The sequence below is a fragment of the Equus caballus genome, chromosome 17 (genome assembly GCF_041296265.1).
Source record: "Equus caballus isolate H_3958 breed thoroughbred chromosome 17, TB-T2T, whole genome shotgun sequence".
Taxonomy (NCBI): Eukaryota; Metazoa; Chordata; class Mammalia; order Perissodactyla; family Equidae; genus Equus; species Equus caballus.
In genome coordinates, this window is record NC_091700.1 from 21,882,905 (window position 1) to 21,910,172 (window position 27,268).

Sequence of the window (27,268 nt, forward strand, 5' to 3'; positions counted from 1 at the left end):
TGATTTGAGCAATTCTGACAGAACTTTAAGGAAATTCTGATGTGAAACTAATAGGTCCACTAAGACCCATGTTACTACTGTGTGACCCCTGGCAAATTACTACCTGTCTGAGCCTCAGTTTCCATAAAGTGTAGATAACTATGTACCTACTTCATACACTGCTAGACAGAATTAAATAAGCAAAAAAATATATAAAATTGCAAATGTTAATTTCTGTTATTTACTATTTGATAAATATTTTGTGAGAAAGATAACTAGAGCAACAAACATTTTAGTGCAGCGGCTAGTGGACAAAATTATACAAAAAATGTAGGTTTTCTCAAAAATCAATTGACTATATTTGGTGATTAGCAATATGGCTAAGGTTGCAAGATTATCAGAAAAAAACAGACTTTAAAGACAAGAAGCATTATGAAGATTAAGAGGATAATACATGAGGAAGAAAGGAATAGTTCATCAGGAAGATATAACAACTCTACACATTTATGCATTCTCTCAAAATACACAGAACAAAAATGGATGGGAAAATTTTTATGGCAATAAAAACACTTGGTATGATACCACAATGAAGGACACACGTCATTACACATTTGTGCAAACTCACAGTGTGTACAGCAGCAAGAGTAAACCCTCACGTAAACTACGAACTTTGGGTGATACTGACAGGTCAGTGCAGGTTCATCAGTCATAACAAATGTACCACTCTGGTGGGGGATGTTGATAATGCGGAAGGCTCTCCATGTGTGGGGCAGGGGTTATATAGGAAATCTCTCTATCTTCCCCTCAATTTTGCCATGACCATAAAACTGCTCTAAATAAATAAAGTCTTAATAATTTTAAAAATTGGATAGAACTAAGGGGAAAAAATTACACATTCATCATCTTAGAGGAAGACTTTCACGTCTCAATTTTTGCTAGGTCAAAAAAATTAGTAATATATCAAAAATCTAAACAATACGATTATAAGGTTGACTTAACAGACTTGTATGAAACCCCAGACCCAACAATTACAAAATATACAATGTACTCAAGCACAAATAGAACATTTCCAAAACGCTGATGACACACTAAGACATAAAATAAATATCAACAACCTGCAAAGAATCAATACTGGTTAGACTAATCAATTAGATGTCAATTAGAAAAAGATAAATAACTCCCCCACAAAGGTTTAAAATTTTTAAACTACACTTCTAACAACTTGTTGGCCAAACAGGAAATTATAATGGAAATTAGCAACGTTAGAAATATTTCGAATTAAAATTGTAGCATGTAGCTAAAGCACTGAATCACACAAAGTAAAATTATAGCATTAAAATTTAAATGCATATGATGGATAAGACTGAAATTAATTAGCTAAGAAATTACCTTAAGAATTTGGGGGGAAAAAACAAAGAAGGAGGAAGGAAAGCATAATAATAAAAACAGAAACTAATGAACTAAAACAAACAAAATAAAGAGGGAAAAAGAATTAGCATTAGTTCTTTGAAAATACTAATAATATAGAGAAATTTCTGCCAAAATTAATAGAAAAAAATGAAAGAACAATATTAGGAATGAAAAGGACATAACTACAGATTTAGTAGGATTTGAAGGATAAAAGAATGCTATAAATAACTTTATGCCAATAAACCTGAAAACTTGGATTAAATAGATAAATTTCTAGAAAATGACAACTTAGCAAAGCTTACTTAAGAAGAAAAGAAGGCCTGAAGATTCCTATGACTATTAAGGAATTAGTCATTTAAAAAATCTTCCCACAGAGAAAATAACAGACCTGAACGGTTTTATAGATGAATTCTGACAAAGTTTCAAGGAACAGATTATTACAATTTTAGAAAAGTGCTTGTAAGGAAAAGAAGGAGCATTCAAGAACTCATTTTATGAAATGGTATACACTTAACGTCAATACCAGCAAAGAACAAGAGGACAAAGAAAAATCACAAGCCAATACCTCTTACAAGTACAGACGCAAAAATCCTCTATATACAAAATATTAGCAAACTGAAGCCAGCGTTGTATTAAAAAAATAGTAAGTTAGGACCAAGGTCATTTAACCCTGGAATGGTGGCTTGACATTTAACATCAACATTCATTATATTAAGAGATTAAAGAAAAAGAACAACTCAATTATTTGAAAAGATGCAGAAAAAAATCTGATAAAATGTAATGCTCATTAATGATGTTTTTAAAAAACTTGGCAGACTCAAAATAGGAAAGAATTTCCTTTTCCTGATATGTCCACCAAACCTATAACAAATATCTTTCTTATGGTAAAACACTATAAACAGTTCCTTTAAAAATCAGGATAAAGGCGAATAATGGCCATATCACACCTTCTATTCAACATTGTACTGGAGGTTCTAGTAAGTCGAGCAGAGCAAGAAAAAGAAATAAAAGACATACAAATCATACAAACAGGAAGGGAAAAATAAAACTGTCATTATCTACAAGAGAAGTCCGACTGAAAAACTTTACAAATTCTGTAGATATTAGAATTAATAAGACAGTTTAACAAGGTTGCAGAAAATAAGATCTATGTCCATAAAAGGATAAATTGCACTTTTAAACACCAGCAACAATTAGCAAATACAATTTTTTTAAATATACATCTACATATTACCAAAAAGGTACGGCATCTAGGACTAAGTCTAAGAAAAGTTAAGCAAGACTCTTGGGAAGAAAACTTTAACATTTTATTAGAAGACTTTTTAAAAGACCTAACAAATGGTGAGATATGTCATATTCATGGATTGGATGATTTATTATTAAGAGAGAGAAATTCTCCCCAAATTGATGCACAGATTTAATGTGATCCCAATCAAACTCTCATCAGAGTTTTTCAAGAAAATAGATAAGTTGATTCTAAAATGTATACAAAAGAATACAATGGCCCAAGAATAGACAAGAAATTTTTGAAGAACAAATAAAGGAAGACTTATCCTATCAGATATCAAGACTTAATAGAAAGCACGGCATTCGTACCAAGACAGACCACCCTAAACAATGGAATAAAAGAGAAATTCCATGAACAGACTGTTGTATGTATACGGGTACTTGGTATAGGACAGACCCCTGGAGAGAGAAGAAATGGTGCCGGACCATTGGTCATTCAGAGAAGACAGGAACCTGGATTTCCACCTTACACTAAATACAAAGAGAATTTCCAACTTGATCAAAGATCTAAAGATAAAGGAAAAACATTAAAAATTTTAGAAGAAAAACAGAAGAATATAACTTCTAGGGAAACAAAAGTTATTAAAATAAGATATAAAAAGCATTAACTATAAAAAAGACTGCTAAATTCAACAATATTAAGATGAAGGAATTAAATCCATCAAAAGATACTATAAAGTAAGTGAAAAGACAAGCCACAAACCGAGAGAAGACATTTGCCTAACAAAGGATTACTATTCCAACATATCAAGAGACCTGAGAAATCAGTAAGAAAAAGGCAAATGCCAAAAAGGAAAATGAGCATAAGACAAACAGGCATTTGACAGAAGAGAAAACAAAAACACATAATGAAAACACAAAAAGATGTTCGACCTTAGAAGTCCTCAGGGAACGCTGCTGCATTAGGGTCACAACAGCCTCCCCCCTCATAACCACAAAGCTGGCCACACCAGAACTCCTGACAAGGACAAACGTTGATGAGGACGTGGTGCAATGGAAACCACTGCTAAGAGGAGTACAAATCAGCACAAACATTTTGAAAAACAATTTGGCATGTGAAATAAGTCAGAGAAAATACTGTATGATCTCATTTATATGTGGAATCTTAAAAAAAGAACAAAACAAAACAAAAACAAACTCGTAGATATAGAGAACAGATTGGTGGTTGCCAGAGGTTGGAGGTGCAGGGTGGCTGAAATGAATGAAGGGGGTCAAAAGGTACAAGCTTCTAGTTATAAGATAAACAAGTCCGGGGGCTGCAATGTACAGCATGGTGACTACAGTTAACAATACTATACTGTATATTTGAAAGTTGCTAAGAGAGTATTAAAGTTCATATCACAAGAAAAAAATTGTAACTAAGTGTGGTGACTGATGTTAACTAAACTTACTGTAGTAATCATTTTGCAATGTATACATGTATCAAATCATTAAGTCGCACACCTAAAATGAATACAATGTTATACATCAATTATATCTCAATTAAAAGAAAACAACTTGGCATTATCTCATAAACTTGAAGAGGTGCATACCTTACACCAGCAATTACCCAGCAACTCCAACGTTGCACATGAATATAAGGACAAAAGTATAAAAATGTTCATAGCAGAATCATGGAAACTAGTAAAAACCTGGAAGAATCCACGTGCCCAACGACACAAGAATGAGTACATAAATTATGGAATTTCATGCTGAATTGAAAGTAAATATACTGCACCTACATGCAACGCTGATGAATCTTAGGCATATAATAACTGCAGAAAGCAAATCACAGAAGATTATCAACAGTATAATAACATTTTGTGAAAAGAAAACAAAAACTAAACACTGCACAAGAACAAAACTAAACATTCTACTTCTGAGGAATAAATAAACCATGTGGCAAAATCTATTTTTAAGCCACAAACTAATAAGAATTCAGGACAGTCCTTACCTCTGGAGAGGCGCTTACAGAAATGCTTTACTTTTTAAGTTGGGTGGTGGTTTCACAGCTGTTTATTCTACAAATATTATTTTGCAACATTAAATATTAAATAATTTTATTACTTTTAGAAGTAGCTCCTTTCTGATCATTTATGAGAAGAAACTACTGAACTGAAATCAGCTTTATTATAATTCCCCCTAACAGTTCCTAGTAATATTGTTTTTTTCTGCAATGACATAGAACAAATGCACTCTGTTCCTTTACATGATATCCTTCAAATATTACATGAAAGACTGAAGCTTCTTTCTTCTACTGTAAAAACCTATTTTCTTACACCATTCCCACTATGAAGCCGTTTCCAATTTACACTAATGCAGAGCCTCTTCTCAGAACGCTTTCTAGTTCACGATGACACCGTAAAACATGGTGTCCCACAAAACACTTTGTACATATGGAAACGCACTGGGGCTGGCAGCGCTGCTCCAAGCAACATGCTGAGGGCAAAGGGTATCTACTGTGGGAAAAGGTGGGGACATTGCCAGTGCATGTGGGAGGAGGGGGGCTGGAGGTCATTAGTTGGAAACTGAGGAAGTGGGGACAAAAGAAGACAGAGGCTGACACTGCTGAAGGGAAATAGGGTGGTACGATATTGTGATATAATACGTACATATTTGGTCTTCATCTCTGGGTTCCTGGCACAGAGCTTGTAAAACCTTTGTAATTTCCTGAGTGGCAGGAGTGAGAGAAGCACATTTTGTTATTCATAATAAGTCCCTTTCGACCCCAGCAGAGATTATACTAATGAGGTGGCTCCTGGAGGATGGGGGCCGGCTGCCAAAGGAACAAACCATATGATGAGAGGCTGGGGATGGGAGGGGGCTGGAGACTGACTGACATCAATGGACAATAACTTAAGCAATCATGCCCACGTCCCTACATAATGAAGCCTCCATAAAAACCCGCAACTAAGGGGTCTGGAGAGCCTCTAGGCTGGCAAACACACGGAGGTGCTGGGAGGGTGGTGCAGCTGGAGAGGGCGTGGAAACTCTGTGCTTCTTCCTGAGTTCCACTCTTTATAATAAACTTGTAATCTAGTGAGTAAACTGTTTTCCTGGATTCTGTGAGCTATTCTTGCAATTTACGGAAGGTGAGGAGGGAGTCGAGGGACCCTCCACTTTATACAGAAGCACAGGCGACAACTTGGACTTTCGACTGGCCTCTGAAGGGGGGCAAGTCTTGTGGGACTGAGCTCTTAACCGTAGGGTCTGTGCAAACTCCAAGCAATTAGTAATTGAATTAGCAATTAGAATGGAGTTAAACTGGAGGACACTCAGTTGGTGTCTGTCAAGCACTGGAGAATTTGGTTGGTGTGGGGAAAACACTCACACATTTGGTGTTTGAAGTGTGGAATGTAGAGGAAACAATTTTTTCTTTTAGGTGGGTAATCAAGCACCAGGTCTACTCAGGAGCTTGGCTAATTCAATTCAGTTATATATAGCTACAGAGGCCTGGGGAAAATTCAATCTGAGCAAGCTGAGAACTTTAGAGATGCAAAGTAGAAGTATGAGATGTGCTCATTTTTAGAAATCCACCTAAAACTTGTGAACAGATCAAAAATCTAGGGCAGAGACAAAAAAATCCTGCCCCTTTTAGGAGTAAATATCTACAGGTAGTGAGAGAAAGAAGAGAAAACTCTGGGTACTCCAAATAATCTGAGTGTCAGGGACAGCCTAGCTTCCCTACAGGGTGTTCAGGGATAGGGGTCAAGGGTCAGGCTTTCAGACTGCATGACAGAAGTGCTTAGTATTTTCAACTTTGGTGTAGTGGCTAAAACTATCTTATTTCTGTGAATCTAAGAACTCAATAATTGTAAAAAGAAAAAGAAAGCACCTGTCGGAGGCCAGCCCTCTGGCATAGTGCTTAGCCCCCTGGCATAGTGGTTAAGTTCAGTGTGCTCCACTTCCGCAGCCCAGGTTCATGGGTTCAGATCCTGGACACAGACCTATACCACTTGTCAGCCACGTTGTGGTGGCGATCCACATATAAAGTAGAGGAAGATTGGCACAGATGTTTGCACAGGGCTAATCTTCCTCAGCAAAAAAAAAAAAAAAAAAAAAGGCACCTGTGATTTTCTAACAAATGAGGAGCAGGACACACTACACCATCAGACATAGAGAGCTAACGAGAGATTGAGAGATTCCATTTTCAGAATTTTTAAAATATGAAAAAAAAAATTGCACCATCCATTAAAAGTAACTAAAAATGAATCAAAGACCCAAATGTAAGACTGAAAACTATAAAGTTCTTAGAAGAAAACACAGGAGAAAAGCTTCATGACATTGGATTTGATAATGATTTCTCAGATATTTCTTCAGATATATCAAAAGCACAGGCAACAACAACAAAAAAGTAGATAAATTAGACACATTCACATTAAAAACTCCTGTGCACCAAAGGACACAATCAACAGAGTAAAAAGGGAACCCACAGGAGAAAAAATATGTGAACTCATCTATGTGATAAGAGATTAATAATGAGACTGTATAAAGAACTTCTACAACTCAACAACCAAAAAACAAACAATCCAATTGAAAACTGGGCACAGGAGTCGAATTGACATTTCTCTAAAGACGACACACAAATGGTCAATATGCATATAAAGAGATGCTCAAGAATACTAGTCATTATGTAAATGCAAATCAAACCACAATAGGATACTACCTCACACTCCTTAGGATGGCTACTATCAAAAAAATCAGAAAATAACAAGTATTGGCAAGGATGTGGAGAAACTGGAACCTTGAGCACTGCTGGTGGGAGCTGAAATGATGCAGCTGCTGTGGAAAATAGTACGGTGGTTCCTCAAAAAATTAAAAACAGAATTACTATATGATCCAGCAATCCCACATCAAAAGAACTGAAAGCAGGGTCTCCAACAGATATTTCTACACCCGTGTTCATATTCACAGAAGCAGTACTGCAGATGGTCAAAAGGTGGAAGTAATCCAAGTGCCCATCAACGGATGAGTAGATAAACAAAATGTGGTATATCCACACAATGGAATATATTCAGCCTTAGAAACGAAGTAAATTCTGACACATGCTACTACATGGATGAACCTTGAAGACATTATGTTAAGTGAAATAAGCCAGTCACAGAAGGACAAATACTGTATGATTCCAGTTGTATTAGGCACCTAGAGCGGTCAAATGCATAGAGACAGAAAGTAGAATGGTGGTTGCCAGGGGTCGTGGGGAGGGGAAATGAGTTACCGCTTAAACGGGTACATAGTTTCAGTTTTGCAAGATGAAGAGTTCTGTGGATAGACGGTGGCGGTGGAAGCACAACAATGAGAAAGTACTTAATACTAACAGCACTGAATGGTCCACTGAAGGCATGGTTAAGATAGGAAACTTGATGGTATGTGTATTTTACCACAACTAAAAGTAAACTGCACCTTGCAATGTTTAAGGGAGGACAAGGATCATGCTTCTAGAAGTAGGGCCTCCTGCAGATAATTTTGTGCTCATTGGGAACAACAGGAAAGGGTAGGCTGGAGGCCTGAACCAATAACACTGAGAAGAGAGACAATAACTTTTGGTTTCCTAGACACCACAGGCCCCTAATGCAGCCTAAGACTGAATGAGATTTATAGGGAAAGTCCAGCAGACGGTTGGTTCATGTTAAGTTTATTATGTCTAAAAATCTGGGATTTTTTCATATGAACTGCTACCAAGCATGTACTCCTTCTATACTCGTGCTATTGATTTTAAGATTAATTTACAATAAATTCCACTTCAGCTTTGATGTAGCTTGTCAAGACAGTTTTGAATCTCAAATAAGCACCTCTGGTATGTTATCTGACAGCTGAACGGCACCTGCAAATCTGATAAGTATACTTCTAATTCCTCTACCACAAGGAATTCATTGGCTGTGCTACGCTCAAGTGCAGATAAGATACCGGTAGGCTTAGTCAGTCACCATATATTATCCTTACTCTGAGAGCTCTCTGGAATACGGCATACAATGGTAAAAAAAATCCTTTCCTGATATACAGCAGGATAGGAAATAAGCATGAAAATGCAACCCTGTTATTCTTCTTATGGGCTTTAATGTTATTTATTTACAAAGACTTAGATTTTAGGGAATTAACTCCTTGTCCTGGAGGCTAGACCTGTCCTTAAAATGAAAACATCAAGCCATGTGGTGTCTTAATTAGTAACAAGAAGAGGCAAGCCCTTTGTGAAACTCAAAGCATTTACACGTCTCTTGCCTTCTGGCACTCTTTCCATTCTCCATGGAATCACGAAATTATTTTAAATTCTGTAGAAATTGTGTCTGCAAACCCTTTAGTCCATTGGACATGTCTTCTGAGTCTGAACCTTGAATTAATTCAAAGCAGTTTATTGCTTTCTTCCTATCTCATCTAGTTTAAAGTATATATTTGGACTTAATATTGTTTTCTTGAAACTATCTTGTTCAAAACTGGTTCTTCTTACTGAAGAATTTAGTAATAAAATAGGAATTGTCCTTTTTTGGGAAAACACACCACCCTCCAAACAGTGGCTCTAGCCCTTCTTTGCTCTTCTGATGTTTGTGTAAACAGATGATAATATTTTAAAAACCGACCTTAGTATGTGCGGTGAATTTCACTTTCTGCTGTAAGCGTGACTCTGCCAGGCTCGCGAGGCTCTCTTGCAGCCCTCCTTCCCTGTGTGCGGCCCACTCACAGCTTGTGTTCAGATCTCTTAAGAATCAAAGCTCCCTACAGTCCTTTCCTGGTGATGCCTCCTGCTTTTCTCTCCTGAGCAATTTCTAGTCTCCCTATTCTTCAACTGCCATCTCTACGCCAATTATTCCCGCACATCTGCAACATCTATTTGATTCTGAATTTCCGACTTGAACTACTAACGGCCACATAAACAACAATGATACTCATCAATATATCAAACAAAGAACTGTGTCTGACCTCCTCACACTCGGCCCTCTTCCGAGTCCTCTCATGGAGCCTCCATCTTTGACTGCTCCCTACTCCGTTCTCCTGTCACCTAACTAGCCTCAAGTCCTTCCAATCACGTCTCCAGCAGATCTTCAAGTCTGCTTCTCCCAGCCCCCACCGCCACCACCTTGTTCTGGTGCTCCCTTCAGTGGCACAAAGGGCCGAGCAAGGCCACAAGTTCAAAGGCGGAATCCAGGGAAGCTGTCTGCCAAAGGCAAATGAGAACACGGGTTGGGGCAGAGTTGTATGAGAGCCAGCGGCCACACGGACTAGACCCAACTCCAAGAGGAACTGTGATGGCAAAGCCCAGTATAAACAACGCCCAGAAAAATCACTACAGTCACAAAAGGTGATCTAGAAAATGAGCTGGGATTAAAAGGTGTCCATGGGCAAGAGGAGTGCAGAGACTGGTGGCAAATTCTAGAAACAAGAAACTTCCAGTGTCTCTTTGTCTCTCCCTCCCTTCCTCTACCTGTTCTTGCCATTGTCTCAGCTTCTCCATGCCTCGGTATGGGCTCTTCTTTCTGGCTTTAGCGCCACCCTAGTTCTCCTGAATTTAAAGCCACGAGCCCTGGAATGTTGCCTCATTTATTCTTGGCTGTTTCCGGAATGCTGAGAACAGCGCCTCAGCACTGTATAAAATATAATATAAACTCAGTAACTATTTCCTAACTGCAGGACCTACATATGTTCTTAGTGAGTCCTCAATAAAAATATTTTAATGAGATAGATGAAGGCTCCTGAGAGCTGACACGCAAACTGCAAGCCATATTTTTTTCAAGACCTAGTTCCTCCAGCACTTCCTGTATGAAAGCCTCGCCCAACACCCGGGCACAGCCAGCGGTCTCTCCTTTATGGTCCCACAGAGCACTGTGCTGTGGTTCTGCTCCAACGTGCCTCACGTTCTGCTGCCGCTGAGGGTGGGCAGGGGAGCGGTTACAAAAGAAGGAATTTCATCAGGTCTTCCTAATCATTCCCAAACCCAAAATGTGGAGCCATGGATGGATAACGTTATTATTTGATGGGTTATGTGCTTCTATGTTATTGGGCTGAGTCTACATAATTCCCAGAGCAATTCTTTGAGGGTTAATAGACAGGTAGCTAGTTGGACCTCAAATATGTCTATTTTGTCATCTTAATAACTGAATTAAATTATGACGAAGACTAACTCAGATGAGCTATCCAGAAACTCATCCATTATTCTACAGTTGGCAGTAATAGATAAAATCAAGCAAAAAAAAAGACCAAATCACAGTATGTATCTGGAGACATAATCAGAAAAAGAGTCACAAATCAAGGTGGTTTTGGCCCTTCTTTTTTTCATTCTATTCATTGCTTCATTTTAGTGCTTTTTATGTACTAGGCATAATTCTAAGTGCTGAGGATTCAAAAGTGAATATGGTTTTACATCTGCACTCAGTAGATGCAGCCTAAGGGGGAAAACACTACCTAGTGTAGTATTATATCATCAAAGTTCTGAGAGAAGGGGAGAGTATGTTTTCCAAAGTACATGTGGACCGCAAACTGCATGATGCTGACAGCCAGCTCACAGCTAACTCACTGTCAGGTGTCTCTCACTTTAACACGACTTTACAGAATTTATAAGTCTTTAAAATTATAACACATTCTTTAAACCTCAGCCCCAAATTAGGAATTTTCAGACTTAGCATGATACAGACGCTAAGCATATTGGGAAAACATGGCAATATAGTTCAGTTTTATGAAAGAACATATAAATTCAGACCAAGAGAGCAAATATTCAGAAGCATAAAGGAAAGAAGAAAGAGCTAAGGATTTCTGAAGTGAGGCAGGCATGAAGACCTGTGCTACTGGAAGCTCATCTCTTCATGTGGGAAAGAGGAACAGAGTGCTTTCCTCAGGGATGGCTGTGAGGACTAAACGGCATATTACTTGGTATATAACGAAAGGCAGCTATTTGTCAACACATGACTATATGCTATGACTATGATGCTACAGACTGGTAAACAAAGAAAGGGAATCAGAAAAAAAAACAGTAGAAGGATTCTGGCTCTGAAAGAGGGTGACAGAGTTCTGAAGAAGGACTAAGTTCTACACCATCCAGCAGGTCACAAAAGCCAACCCCACCACTCAAAGGACGGTACTACACTATGAGCTTTCCCTACCTGGCCGGTTTGATAATGCCTGGCAAACTGGTTAACCACTCGATAATCATTTGCAAAGTACTCCATCAGAATAGAAGGAACCTCAGCAAAGTCAGTGGGGCACCTGGTCCCTGAAATGAAGGAAAAAGAAAAAAGCTGGCATCGACATATTTATCTTACTTTTTATGTACTCTTTTAAAACTTTTATTTGTACTTCTAATGAACTATGATAAGTTCTAATTCATTAAATCAATATTTTACTTCTATAAAATTATTGCACATGTTTTCAGAACAGTTTATTATAATCCTATATATTTTCCTATATAGCAAAAGAAAAACAAACTATTTGCACAGCTGGATAAAAGCCCTTGTAGAGCGACAGCTCACACCCTGCAAACAGACTGCCCTCAGCTGTGTGGGGCCATGCACGGACCACACACTGAAACATTCTTATCAGTAATATGGCACTCGTGTTTAACTCACTGAATTCTACCACCAAACGTGCTTATCCTTCATTTGTTTGAAAAGTACTTTATTTTATCCACTGATTGCTTCTGGTAACAAAGTCAATCCTCAATGCAGAAAAGCAATATTTTAAACTCAAAATTATTTAAAGCAACAAATCCTGTAAGAACTCTTTGGTGACATTTTATGATTCTGTCCCACTCACCTACAGTCTTCTCAAACATCTCCTCCTCCCCCAAAATACTGTGCATATAAAGTTAGTTAACAAATACTAAATGCCAATTTACTGGGTGGTCTAAAGCTGACCATATACAATAGTGAGCTTAAGACGTAGACGTGACAACTAAGAGGAAAGTCTACAATAGTATCAAATATGGCCACAGCTCAGCATGAAAAACTATAATTTTATACCGGGGAAAGTATAAGAAAAATAAAAAGTAGCTTATTTTTTCAACATGCCTTAGTAGGTTTTCTAACTGATTTTGGATAAAAAGAGACAACATTTATTTACTTACTCACTCACTAACGCTGTGCTAGGTATCTAGGAGATGCATATTTATTCACCCACACATATGGCCACAAACTTAAATCCCATATAAAACATGATAAAATGTAAAATGGTACAAACTCAAAAGACAGACAACTGAGACTTATTTCTCAGTGAGAACTGTTAGCAAGAAAGGAAAAAAATGTAAAGAGGATCAGGTTGCAAAACAATGGCAGGACAAGATAAGCAATCTGCAATAAATGACCACAGGACATTATTAAATGATCAAATTTTCTAAATAAAAAGCTTTCTTTGGGGCCAGCCCAGTGGTGTAGTGGTTAAGGTCACGTGCTCTGCTTTGGTGGCCTGGGGTTTGTAGGTTTGGATCCCAAGAGCAGACCTACACACCGCTCATCAAGCCATGCTGTGGTGGTGACCCACATACAAAGTAGAGGAAGATTGGCAGAGATGTTAGCTCAGCGACAATCTTCCTCACCAAAAAAAAAAAAAGAAAAAGAAAAAGGCTTTTTTCTAATTTAAAACGAAATATATGTTTTTAAAGGACTGTATTAGATAAAAGTCTCCTCTGCGTGGCTTACCAGTGACGTGTTGATAACGGGTACGTCCCAGCATAGAATGCATGGCATGTCCCATTTCATGGAAAAGATTTTCCATCATTCCAGGAGTTAATAAAGTTGGTAAATTCCTTGAGGAATGAGGAAGATTGAGCATAAGAACTACAACTGGGAGTTGATAGTCTCCATCTTCCTTTAATCTGCCTCCACGGATTGTAAAGTGGCAATCCTTTAAGAATCAGAAAACACAATATGAGAAGAAAGTATTACATAATCTAAAAGATAAAATAACCTTAGTGAATATAAAATTATACCTAAATGTGTGAGTTCAAATTTCCATTCTTCTTCTATTTAGTTATAGACACATTTTCCAATACTTTATTGTGCTAAAATTTTACTTTTTTTAAAACACCGAGAATACATTGAGCTGGATGAACTCGCTCATTCATTTCAAAAATATGTATTGAGCTGATGCTATAACAGATGCTGGAAACACATCATCAAAAAGCTTAGACCCACGCCCTCAAGATGTTCACAAGCAAGCGGGAAGGGGTAGACATCGAGCTACTGGAGGGAAGGACACTCATATTTACTGAACTGCTTCTACGTGTCAGGCAAACAACTAGGAGACACTTTCCACACCTATTACCTTCACCTCTTGGAAGTGATGAACTCTAGACCATCATAAAGCAAGGAATCTGGAGTAACCTCTGTAACAGGCTGAGATTCACACAGATATTATTACTAATTCTTCACAATAACCCTATGAGGCAGGTATCTTATTTTTCACATGAGAAAATTGAAACTGAGTCTTGGAAATATTAAGTCATGTGTCTGAGGACACACAACTTGGATTGCTGCACCTCGGATCTGAACCCGGGCTGAGCACTAGGAGCCAGGGCTCCCAATCACAAACCTGGACTCTCCACCAGCCATTCAAGCAAAGACGAAGAACACAGAACTTGGAGTCCAACGCCCTAGACTCTGGCACCACCTTCAACACCTACTGGCCAAACCCTCCTGGAAGCTGGTTTGCCTCTATGAGCCTCATCTCCACCTTGTCAAATCCCAGATCAGTTGCACAGATTTTTTAAGCTCACATCTATTAAGATGCTTTGGAAATTGTGAATGACTTTTCAAATAGGAGGTACCATTATTTCTGTTATAACTTAAAACCTGAACCCTTGGCATTTCCCATCAAATTACCCGAAACTGCTGAAGCTGACTGACTGGCAAACCTGGTACACAGCTAAAGGAAAAGACCCTCATGTATTCCACACGAGGAGCAAACTGGTGGTTGATGAGGCTTCCATATGGACCTACCTTCTGTAATGCTAAACTAGGCCCACCGCCAAGTATGGAAAGTAGCTATGAGCTGGGGCTCTAGTCAGAATGTTTGGCTTCATATCCTAGCACTTCTGGCTGTGCGATCTGGGTAAGTAACTTAACCTCCCTGGCCTCAGTTTCCTCATAATGTTAGTGCCTACTCAAAAGGCTGAGGTGAACATTCAAAGATGTGATGTATACAGAGGGCTGGCCCGTAAGAGGGCCTCCTAAAATGTCAGCTACCATCATTATTATCAGGACCAGATGAAAGTGACAGATACAGATTGATGTAACTATTTTCATAACCTTTGTTATCTTTAAATTCCATCCTAACTTCAAATTTGCATACTTAGTAACTATCATTAATGCCTTTTAAATATAAGGGAACTGCAAAAATGACATAGAAAGTTCACATTAATACAAATTGACTGCTATCACTTCTAGAGAGACAAGTTTGTAAATAAAGCTTCACCTGATGTGGTTTGTCTGCTCGCTGAAAAAAATCACAGTAAATGTACCCCAGCAATCCTTCAGATTCATGAACGACAGCCTAGAAAAAAAATTTAAATTTAGTGGTGAATGAGGCTATCAGAAACTCCAAAAGTGAAAAAAATCCCTAACACAAGAATTTGTATATAAAACATCCTCAGCTACAAATATAAACATTTTATTACTTCTTACATTCCATATTATCTCAAGATAGACTCCACTTTTTCCTCAACCTGCTTTGCTCCATCTCTCAGATGATTTTAAACTGGAAACTCCGTCCAGGAGAGGAGACCCTCCCCGTTCCGGCCCTTCATCTGACTGCCAGTCTCAGCAACGCCTCTCCCAAACACGGCTCTTCAGACCGCCGCAAACCACCCAAAAGAATCGGGAATAAGTGCTGGCTTGACAACTTTAGCAACAAACTGGTTTCTCCTTCAAATCTTAGAATGTAATGATATATGCCCATACAAATTATAACCCTCAAATACAGAAACAACAAAAGGGAGCTTCTGGCTCCAGCTGAAGAGCAGCAATATCATTGTTCATTCCCGTTTCCCCGTCGGGCCTGTAGAAGAGGCACGGCTTACAGGAGAGAGCTCAACCACTAGTCTCCCTCTTGCCCTCTTTGTCTTTTCACAACTTGAGGATTCTGCCAAAGAGAACCTCAATTTTATGCTTCAAAACTTCTTGCAAGCATATATTCATTAATTGAACAAACATCTACTAAGAACCTACTCGGTGCTAACAACTGTTCAAGGCATCTGGGATACAGCAGTGAACAACACTGGCAAACAGTGCTGCCCGATGGGCTCGCCTCCTGCGGTGGGGGAGACCTCAAAATCACTCGCATTTTGTCCTTTCACTCTTCTGCTACCAGTTTTGCTTTTCACTGTATCTACACATTTTATCAATCTCTATCATTTTTTAAAGTACATAATATACAAATAGATACTTCGGTAATTAAGCGCAGTGATGAAATGTGCTCCCATTCAATTCTTTCAATTTCACCACGACACCTATTCTATTCTCACAAAACTTAGGCAAGGGACAATGAGCTAGCTTTCATTTCTTGAAATACAGTGAAAAGAATCGTGTGGTAAGCCTATAAGCAAAAAAGCAAAACAACAACAACACAAAGGCTTTGCGATAAACACATGGGTCAGTAAGTCCTCAAACTCTTATCAGGAAAACACAAAAATATTCACATCTCAAATAAAGTGGGCCCTAACAGGAGAAGGACGTAACTAGGCTTGAACTTACCATCAAAGAAGCCAAATCAGAACACAGGATCTAAATTAAAATCTGACGCAAATATAAGCTCCTACAGGACAGGAAAGGGATTGAAGGAAAGGAAAACTGACTAATGCAATGGGTTCTGGAATTAACCAACAGGGACACTGAGCACTGCAGAAATATGAAAAGTAGAGACAAATTTTCCTTCAACTAGAATTTGTCAACATACGAAGACTCAACTTTCTACCAAGTTCCTTGAAAAATTGTTCTCGGAGAACCAACTCTGCCGTTATACGTTTACATCAATTTCAGGCAACAACTGATCTTAGAGGAAAATGTGTCTTTTATACAGTGTCCTAAATCTGAAGCAGTGATTTGGCTTCTCTGTGAGACAGGAACGAGGTGAGAGACGCTCCATCAGGGCCAAGCTAACCTCAGACGAGACTGTTGTGAACTCAACCAGCAAACCCAAGAGAGAAAGCGATGCAACTAGACGCCAACAGGGATGCTTACCAGTTTCCGAACATCTTCACACCACACCTCTCCTTTTGCAGGCTGCTCTGCATATAACGAAATCCCTAACAGTTTGTTAAACAAAATATTCAGGCCTTCCATGCATGCTCCAAGGGAGAAAAATGGGCAATATAAACTGGGCTCAATATTATACCTAAGAGAGAGAAAAGATGTTCACAGCATTTTTGTTTACTTCAATTTCATAAGGTAAATTCAGTTAACTTTTCATTTAAAATTTGGGCCACAGTAGCTAAAAAAGGACTGAAAACATAAAGATTTATCTCTACCTTCTGAAGGATTTTCAGACTCAGTCTTCCTCAGAAGTACAGCAGTCTATTACTGGTAGTAAGAGTAATACTAGTAATTAAAGTAGACATACTAGTCCCCAATCTTCATCTCTCCCAGGTTACTTACTCTTTCACTGACTCAATTAAGCACCCTGCCTCAATTACCCACACGGCACACATTCCTTTACGCCTACTTCTATGCAAAGTCTGACCATTTCGAGCTATAACAGTACACCTCACTTCACGAAATGTGTTATATTCTAAAAAGCTGTGACTCGTATCACATAAATATTAAACAAATCCAAGTCCTGAGGCACACTAAGTGAATCTAAAGTTCACACCCAGTAAATTATGTTAATGGAAAAATCTCTGTAATATAAACAATTGGATCTTATCTGTTTTGTAGTTATATATCTTAAACGAAGGATAACAGACTGCTAAGTTAATTGTTCTTCATGCAGAAACAACTCTTTCATGTCCTATTCCAACAGAGACCAAAGTACATCCAGAATATGTGATGGGAACGTTCACTTTTGAGTTTTTAAGTCAGGCCAAACTTTATAACCACAGCTAGAAAGAACGGCTGTAGAATAACAGTAGATATTTAATCTATTTCCACTTTCTGGGATTAACAAATATATACAAACTTATATATACAATATATACAAACTTATGCTTATTACTAAATGAGTGATAGGATTTTGTGAGTGAGCATAAATTGCACCACAAATGAGATTTTGGCTACAGAAATCTACAAGTTTACAACCTAAATTTCTGATCAATTTTTCATAAAAACAGAACCTCACTGTTGAAAGAGACATTAGTGGTCCGGCGCCCTCACTCATGGATTCATTCACTTATGCAGGCTGTCGACTAACCTGCTGGATTTGGAGGTAAGGAATGAGAAGAGAGTCGGTGTCTGAGGAGCTCAGAGTGAAGAAGGCAGAGAAGGGAACTGACCACACGGTGTCTGCCGAGCCTAGAGCAGTGGGCACAGAGTAGCTGCTCAAGAGACACTGAGGGACGAGTGAACGCACACTCATGGTGGGACAGCAAGAGAGTGCGAGACAACTTTACATGCAGAGTGGGGTGGGAACAGGAGGTGGTCACAGAAAAGAAAAGAAAAAGGAGGCTACGGGGCAGGGCGAGGATGAGGGATGAGAGAAGGGAGGAATAATCAGGGAATTCCAGGGAGAGGCAACAGCATAAGGACAGTATGAAGTCATGAAACAGCCTGGTAACTTCTAGTAACCACGTGGTTAAATATGAGAGTTCACGGTGGAGGGGATAAACAGGAAAGAGTGGGAGAGGAGTCTGGACACAAGTGGGCAGGGTCCGGAGAAGTGGGGGCCTGGTACACAAACCTCAGGAATTGGGATTTTATACTGTAGGCACGTGGTCTCTCAACTTTTTGATCATACACCCCCATCAATAAAATAACTTGTGAGTATTCAACCTTAATATATTTATAAATTATATGCATGTGCTATTGTTCTACTACATTTCAAAACCAAAAGAAGGGACACTTTTATAAGTTGAGATAAGGAAAAATCAACCTAAACAGAATTTCTAATATTTTATGTCCATACCCTCAATGGACTGCTCACAGATTGAGAGACATGGGAGACAGCTTCTGTAGGCAACAGAGCAATGTGATGCTTTCTGTAACACCATGGGGTTGGCAGCATGGAGGATGGAACGCAGGAGAGGCAGGGAGCACAGACAGTAAACTAATAAGGGTCTGAATGAGGGCAAGAGCAGTGTGGTCAAGGACAAGGAGGCAGATTTGAATTTCTTTTTCTCTGAGATGAAAAAGTTTTGGGACTGTGTGAGTGACTAGATTTGGAGGGTGAGTGAGAAAGAATGGTCTAGAATAATACACAGGGTTCTGGCTTCAGCAAATGGGTTGATACAATGGCAGAGTCATTTAATCAGAGCAATGAACACAAAAAAAGGAAGAGAGTGTGGGTGTGTTGTGGGAGAAGAAAGGAGGGTGTGGTGCATTACAGGAGAAAGACTGAGGGACCACAGAAAATAAATTCTGTCTTGGAGACACTGACTTGGAGGTGCCCATAAGATGTGACACTCAGGATGTTATGATGGAGGAGACTCCATCGTCTGGGTATGTGTAAAAGCTGGAGAAGGAGATGGGGTCACTGGGGGAGGGGGAGGCAGGGTGAAAAGTGGGTCAAGAGCAGATCCCTGAAGTTCCCGTTGAAGGAGCGGAAAGGCAGACAGAGAAGAAAAGTTACAGCACTAGAGAAGCCAAAGAAAGGGAGATATCGTGGAAAGGGGGAGAAAATGCATTGAAAAACAGGAAATAATTGATGCTTCCGGTTTCTGGTCTGGCATGTAAGGAGCCTAGAAGGTACTGATCCATCCTAATAACAAGTAAAAAGCTGAACAAACTGAAAATCAACAAGTCTTCTTAGATCCAGCAAAGAATTGAGATCACAGAGCAAACTGCTGCTCCCCAAATTGGAAAGACAGGCAGGCAGATACAGAGAATCACAATTCACAGGATTCTACAGTGGAAAGTAGTGGCAAGGCAGCAAAATTTAAACTACAATTGACAAACTGCTGGAAGCTTAGTGTGGACAAGTCTGAGAGTTAAAAACTCCAGGGAGGCCCAGTTTACGGGGGGAGTCCCCACACTCTTATGAGTTTTACCTGCAGAAGCCTTACCATGGTCTCACAGTGAAGATAGAGAAAAACTGTCGCATGCTTCCACAGGGGAAGGGAAAAGTTGCCATTATGAAAGACACATATGCTAGAGCATTCTGTTATTCTTAATAAGGCCTGCCCTCAAAAGACACTATCTTACCAGAGCCTAACCTACCTGGAGGAAGAGAAATACCAACTGGAGCCCCCTTAGCCTCCTGTCTCATCAAAGCAGGGAAGGGAAACCTGAAAAGCATTGTGAAAGCCACAGCCCATGGGCACATGCTCATTAACAGGCTGCAAACTAATAATAGGACTTCTCCCTGCACACACCGCCACCACATCAACAGGGCTCCTGCATAATAAAGGGAGAATACAACTGCGAGAACTGTACGTCTCAGACCTTATTTTAGTGGAAGTCTCCAGAGAAACTCAAAGACAACAGGAGAGCTAAAAAAGGACACCAGAGGTAAGTTTAGCCTCCAAATCAACAGCTACTGCAAAAAGTACACACAGCCTAAACCCTAGCCAGACACAGAACCTCACACTAAAGCCCTATTTATCTCAGTTCCTTTTACCCAGTACATCACGCCAAACACTCAACAGAAAGTCATGCTAAAAGACAAAAAACATAGTTTGAAGAGACAGAACAAGCATCAGAACCAGATTCAGATATGTCAGAAATTTTGGAATTATCAGATTGGGAATTTAAAACAACTATGATTAATAACGCTAAGGGCTCTAAAAGAATAAGTAGAAAACACACAAGAATTTATGGGTAACGTAAGCAGAGAGATGGAAACTCTCAAAAAGAATCAAAAGGAAATCCTAGAAATCAGAAGCATTTAACAGAAATGAAGAATGCCTTTGATGGGCTCATCCATACAGTGGATACAGCCAAGGAAAGACTCAGTCAGCTTGAAGAAATGTCAATAGAAACTTCCAAAACTGAAATGCAAAGAGTAAAAAGAATCAAAAAGACAGAAGAGAATACCCAAAGAAGTATGGGACAATTACAATTACAAAAGGCGTAATGTACACATAACAAGAATACCAAAGGAGAAGAGAGAAAGAAGGGAACGTAAGAAATATTTGAAATAATAATGGCTGAGAACTTTCCAGATTAAAGACAAGTACTAAATCACAGATCAGAGAACACCAAGAAGGAAAAATACAACAGAAAAAAATACACACACACACACACACACACACACACACACACACTAAGGCATGTCATTTTTAAATACAACAGAAAAAAATACACACACACACACACACACACACACACACACAAGGCATATCATTTTTAAACTGCAGAAAATCCAAGACAAAGAAAAACTCTTCAAAGAAGCCCGAAGAAAAAATATGACCTTACCTATAGCAGAGAAGGATGAGAATTACATCAGACTTTTCTTCAGAAACCACACAGGCAAGAAGAATGTGGGGTGAAATACGTAAAGGTTGAAATGAAAAACCACAAACTTAGAATTCTGTATCCAACAAAATGATCCTTCAAAAGTGGAGAAATAAAGACTTTCTCAGACAAAAAGTGAGGAAATTTCTCATTAGTAGACCTGACTTGCAAGAAATGTTAAAAGAAGTTCTTTAGCAAGAAAGTAAATGAGATAGGCCAGAAACTTGATCTACATAAAGAAAGGAAGAGTGTTACAGAGAGAAATAAAGATATAAAAAATCTTTTTTTTCTTATTCTTAAATGACCCAACAGATAAGTTTGTTCAAAATAATAATAGCAACAATGTATTCAGTGATTACAGTTCATGGATAAGCAAAATGCATGACAGCAATGGTATAAGGGATTGAAAAGAAGAATTGGGAAAACTCTGTTATAAGGCACTTGCACTCCCCATGAAGCAGCATAGTATTATGTGAAAGTGGACTTAGATTACTTGTAAATGTATACTGTGAACTTTAGGGCAACTACTTAAAAAGATTAAAAAAGAGAGGAGAAAAACTGGAATCATACGAAATAATTAAAACCATAAAAGGCAGAAAAAGAGTGGAAGACAAAAAAAATACAAAGAAAAAAGAAACTAAGAATAAGGGCAATGATTAGAAAACAGCAACATATATGATAGATATTAATTCACTTCTATCAGTAATCACTTGAAACATCAATGGTCTAAATACAACAATTGAAAGACAGAGAATGTCACAGTGGATTAAACAAATAAGATCCAACTATATGCTGTCTATAAGAAATCCACTTTAAATATAAAGACACAGATAGATTAAATGTAAAGGAATGGAAGCTATACAATGTTAATCAAAAGAAAGCTGGAGTAGCTACATTAATTTCAGTCAGAGAAGACTTCAGAGAATGAAAGTTATCTGGGATGAAGGGGGCATTACATAACGATAAAGGAGTCAGGTCTCCAAGAAGTCAGAACAATTCCTAATGCGTACGCACCTAACACAGAGCATCAAAACATGTGAGGCAAAAACTGACAGAACTGTTAGGAGAAATGGATGAATCTACTACTATAGTCGAAGAGTTCAACATCCCTCTATCAGAAACGGACAGATCCAGCAGTGAGGACGAAGTTGAACTCAACAGCACCGTCAATCAACTGGACACAATTGACATCTGGAGACTGCTGCATCTAACTACAGCTTTCTACTCAAGGTCACATGCAACATTCACTAAGACAGACCATATTCTGGGAAATAAAATACATCTTAACAAATTTAAAAGAATAGAAAACATACACTGTATGCTCTCAGAACACAATGGGATTAATCTAGAAACCAGTAAGAGGAAGATAGGTGGAAAATCCTAAAATATTTAAGATTAAACAACATACTCCTAAATAACACATGGGTAAAAGAAGTCTCAAGAGAAATTTTTAAATTTTTAAGTATTTGAACAAAATGAAAATACAACTTACCAAAATTTGCAGGCTGCAGTGAAAGCAGTGCTTAGAGGGACATTTATAGGAATGAATACATATATTAGAAAAGAAGAAAGATCTAAAGTCCATGATCCAAGCTTCTATTTTAGGAAGCTAGAAAAACAAGAGCAAATTAAATCCAAAGTAACAAGAAGAAGAAAAATTTTTTAATTAGACCAGTAGTCAATGAAACTCAATACAGGGAATCAATAGAAAAAAAAAATCAATGAAATCAAAAGCTGGGTTCTTAAAAATAGCAAGAAAATTTACAAACCTTTAACCACGTTAACTAAAAAAGAGAGAGACAGAAGACAAATTATTAATCTCAGAAATGAAAGAGGGAATATGACTAATGATCCAATAGGCACTAAAAGGATAATAAAGGAATATTATGAACAACTCTAAAGTCACAAATTTGCTAACCTAGATGAAAAAGATCAATTCCTGGAAAGACACAATCTACCAAAACTCATCCAAGAAGAAATAGATAATAAGCACAGGCCCATATCTATTAAAGAAGTTGAATCAATAATTAATAATCTTCCAAAACAGAAAGTACCAGACCTAGATGGATTCAGTGCTGAATCTACCAACATTTAAGGAAGAAATCATAGCAACTCTCCACAATCTCTTCCAGAATATGTAAGCAAAGGGATTACTTTCTAACTTATTCTGTGAGGCCAGCATACCCTAATACCAAAACCAAAAAAATAGCAAGAAAGGAAAACTACAAACTAGTATCTAATGAACATGGCTGCAAAAATGTTTTCCCAAGAAAATATTAGCACATCAAAACAATGTATAAAAACAATTATATACCATGATCAAGTGGGATTTATTCCAGGTATGCAAACTAGTTCAACATTTGAAAACCAATTAATGTAATCTATCATATCAACAGACTAAAAAAGAAAAATCATATGGGCATTTCAATAAATTCAGAAAAAGCATTTGAAAAATCCAACATCCATTCACATAAAAACCCTCAGCAAACTAGGAATAGAGGGGAACTTCCTCAACTTGATAAGAACATCTACATAAAACCTACACTAATATCATACTTAATGGTGAGAAACTAGATGTTTTCCTGCTAAGATCAGGAACAAGGCATGGATGTCCCTTCTCACAACTCCTTTTCACGTCGTGCTGGAAGACCTAGCTAATGGAATAAGACAAAGAAAAGGAAACAACAGTTACAGAGATTGGGAAGAAAGAAATAAAACTGTCTTTGTTTTCAAACGATGTGATTACCTATGTAGAAAATCCCAAAGAAATGACCAAGAAACTCCTGGAAGTAATGAGCGATTATATCAAGGTTGCAGGATACAAGGTTAATATACAAAAGTCAATTGCTTTCTTATATACCAGCAACAAAAAATGGAAATTTGAAATTAGAAAACAATATCATTTACATTAACAACCCCGCCCCCAGAAATATTTAGATATAAATCTTTAAAAGATCTACCTGAGGAAAAATACAAAACTCTGACGAAAGAAATCAAAGATCTAGATAAATGGAGAGTTATTCTATTTTCATGGATACAAAGATTCACTATTGCTAAGACGTCAGTTTTCAATGCAATCAGAGTCCCAGCAAGTTATCCTGTGGATATCGACAAACTGATTCTGAAGTTTATATGGAGAGGCAAAAGACCCAGAACAGCTAACACGTACTGGAGAAGAACAAAGTCAGAGGACCGTCACTGTCTGACTTTAAGACCTACTATAAAGCTATAGTAATCAAGACAGTGTAGAATTAGCAAAGGAATAGATAAATAGATCAATGGATCAGACTAGAGAGCCCAGGAATAAACACCCAAAATACAGGCCACTGATCTCTGACAAAGGAGCAAAGACAATTAAATGGAGAAAGGACAGTCTTTTCAAAAAGTGGTACTGAAACAAATGGACATCCACAAGCGAAGAAAATGAATCTAGATACACACCTTACACCTCCCACAAAAATTAACTCAAAATGGATCACAGACCTAAATATAAAACACAAAACTACGAAACTCCTGGATAGTAACAGGAGGAAATTGAAGTGACAGTGGATTTGGCAATGACTTTCTAGATACAACTCGAAAACCATAATCCATGAAAAAAAAATCAATAAATTGCACTTCATTAAAATGAAAAACTTCTGCTCTGAAAAAGACACTGTTAAAAGAATGAAAAGTCAAGCTATAGACTAAGAAAAAAATCTTTGCAAAATACATATCTGATTAAAAACTGGTATTCAAAACACAAAAAGAACTCTTAAAATTCAGCAGCAAGAAAACAAATAACTAAAAAGTGAACAAAAAATCTGCACAGACCCCTCACCAAAGAAGATATACAGATGACAAGCAAGCATATGAAATGATGCTCCACATCATACGTCATCAGGGAAACGCAAATTATTCGAATGGCCCAGATCCAAAGCACTGACAAAAGCAAGTGCTGAAAAGGACGTGGAGCAGCAGGAGCGCTCACTCACTGCTGGTGGGAACACAAAATGGAACAGCCACTTCAGAACACATTTTGGCAGTTTCTTTCAAAACTAAACACATTCTTACCATACAATCCAGCAATCACACTCCTAGGTATTAATCAAATGAGTTGAAAAATTTATGTCCACATAAAAAATTGCACAAGAATGTTTATAACAGCTTTATTCATAATTGCCCAAATTTGGAAGCAACCAAGATGTCTTTCAGTAAATGAATAAACAAACTGTGGTACAGCCATACAATGAAATATTAGCACTAAAAAGAAATGAGCTATCAAGCCACAAAAAGACACAGAGGAACCTTAGATGCATATGACTAAGTGAAAGAAGCCAATCTGAAAAAGCTACATACTGTATGATTCCTACTATATGACATTCTAGAAAAGGCAAAACTATGGAGACAGTAAAAAAACCCAGTGTTTGCCAGGGTCTGGAGGGAGGGAGCGGAGGGAGCCTGGATGAACAGGCGGAACACAGGAAATTTTTACAGCAGTGAAACTACTCTGTATAAGCTATGAGGGTGGATACCTGCCATTACACATTTGTCAAAATCCATAGAATGTATAACCCAGAGGGAACCCTAATGTAAACTATGGACTTTAACTAATAATATTGTCTCATCAACTGTAACAAATGTACCACACTAATGAAAGATGCTAACAATAGGGAAACCTGTGAGGGAGTAGAGGGGATTTATGCAAATTCTCTGTACTTCCATCAATTTTTCTATAAACCTAAAACTTCTCTGAAAATTAGTCTATTCATTTTTTTAAAAAGCCAATAGGGCCACTGTTAAGAAACCACACTTGGGAGAGGCTTGCTTTTAGCCTTCTTCCAAAGAGCCAGAGCAACCATAAGTCTGGGCTTAATTTGCCTCTACTAATGAGGCAGTACCTTTCTGAGTATTCGACCTGATATTCCACAAGTTATCAGGTTGTTCCAATATGATGGGAATACGAGTAAGCCAAGGCCCTGTGTGACAATGACTGTCCTCCGGCTCCTTTCATATGGTTCTTGTCTCACATTTCTTCACGTCAATGCTCTGAACAGGATTCAGCTGAAGACTCAAGAGGGACCCTCTTCCAATTTCCAGAGCTCTCTCTATGTAGCTCTGTGCTCTGTTATTCTGTCCTGTGGACTGCAGCCTTCTCGGCCTCCGCGGGCTCCCAGCCCTCAGGGAGACCACCATGAGCCACTTGCAGCCCCCATCCCAGGGCTGTAATATGGAAGTTCCTCCAAGAAGTAGGCTGGGGCAACTGCAGGGGTCTCTCGTCTGTTTCCCCTCTTTCCAGGATCACTGTCTTACACTGACAGTTCTCCTATGTCTGACAATCAGTCTCAGACTGTGACCGGGAACCAGGCAAGGAAAAGGTTACTGAGAATCTGATCAATAACTAACATGGAGTGTCAAATGTTCTCCAGACAAGGAGAAAACTAAATGTGCTGTTTTCCAGAGGTTGATGTCCCACTTTTGCAGATGTGCCATCCTACGTGAAACTTACATGGTTGCACAAGACCCCTGCAGTTTGCTCCAGTTCTAAGTGTTCAAAAGTTACCATGGACCCGTCAAGTAAAGACATGTTCCTTGAACTTGTTATGTAATGGCATGTTGCACTGAACTCGTTAAGTAATAGTACCTTGAACTTGTCATGCAGTGGCCTGCACATGTGCCCTGACTGGGCCCAGTTGTTATACGGTGGTAAGACACCCTCTGCACTGTGGTGTAGAAAGTCTCCACCTGCACTAGGCTCTGGGGACACTGCTTTGGGGGCTATCCTTAGTGTTCTCCACTGCTTGTTCAAGCAATAAACCTTTCTTCACCCACTTCAGCCTTGGTTGTGCTTTTCCGCTCCAAACTCACCAAGAGACAAACCCACCGAGTTCGGTTACAATATATCTTATCAGATTGTTTTTAGTTGTGTATGCAGGAGGGTAAATTTGGTTCCTGTTACTCAAGCTTGGTCAGAACTCTCTTAGTATTTGATTTTAGGACACTTGATATTCAAAGTGAACAAAAAACACATACTTTCCTAGGGTGTAAAAAAGGGGAAGTAATCAAGGATTGCAAGGCTAATGCCTGTCCAGTGGAGTCACCCAGAGCTTTCACAG

The 27,268-nt window shown here is 38.5% G+C and overlaps 1 protein-coding gene across 3 annotated transcripts in view; it reads right to left on the reverse strand.

The window, feature by feature from the left end:
• Window positions 1-27,268, reverse strand: part of MIPEP (mitochondrial intermediate peptidase) — a 185,062-nt gene that overhangs the window by 98,215 nt on the left and 59,579 nt on the right. For all 3 annotated transcript variants that reach the window (XR_002800956.2, XM_070240099.1, XM_023621392.2), the window contains exons 11-14: window positions 16,812-16,965; window positions 15,049-15,126; window positions 13,275-13,479; window positions 11,745-11,854 (exon numbers count right to left, since the gene is read on the reverse strand). Coding sequence is in view for 2 of the 3 variants with exons in the window: in XM_070240099.1 (XP_070096200.1) it covers window positions 11,745-11,854; window positions 13,275-13,479; window positions 15,049-15,126; window positions 16,812-16,965 (547 nt within the window). In the remaining variant the exon portion in view is untranslated. The remainder of the gene's footprint in view (window positions 1-11,744; window positions 11,855-13,274; window positions 13,480-15,048; window positions 15,127-16,811; window positions 16,966-27,268) is intronic.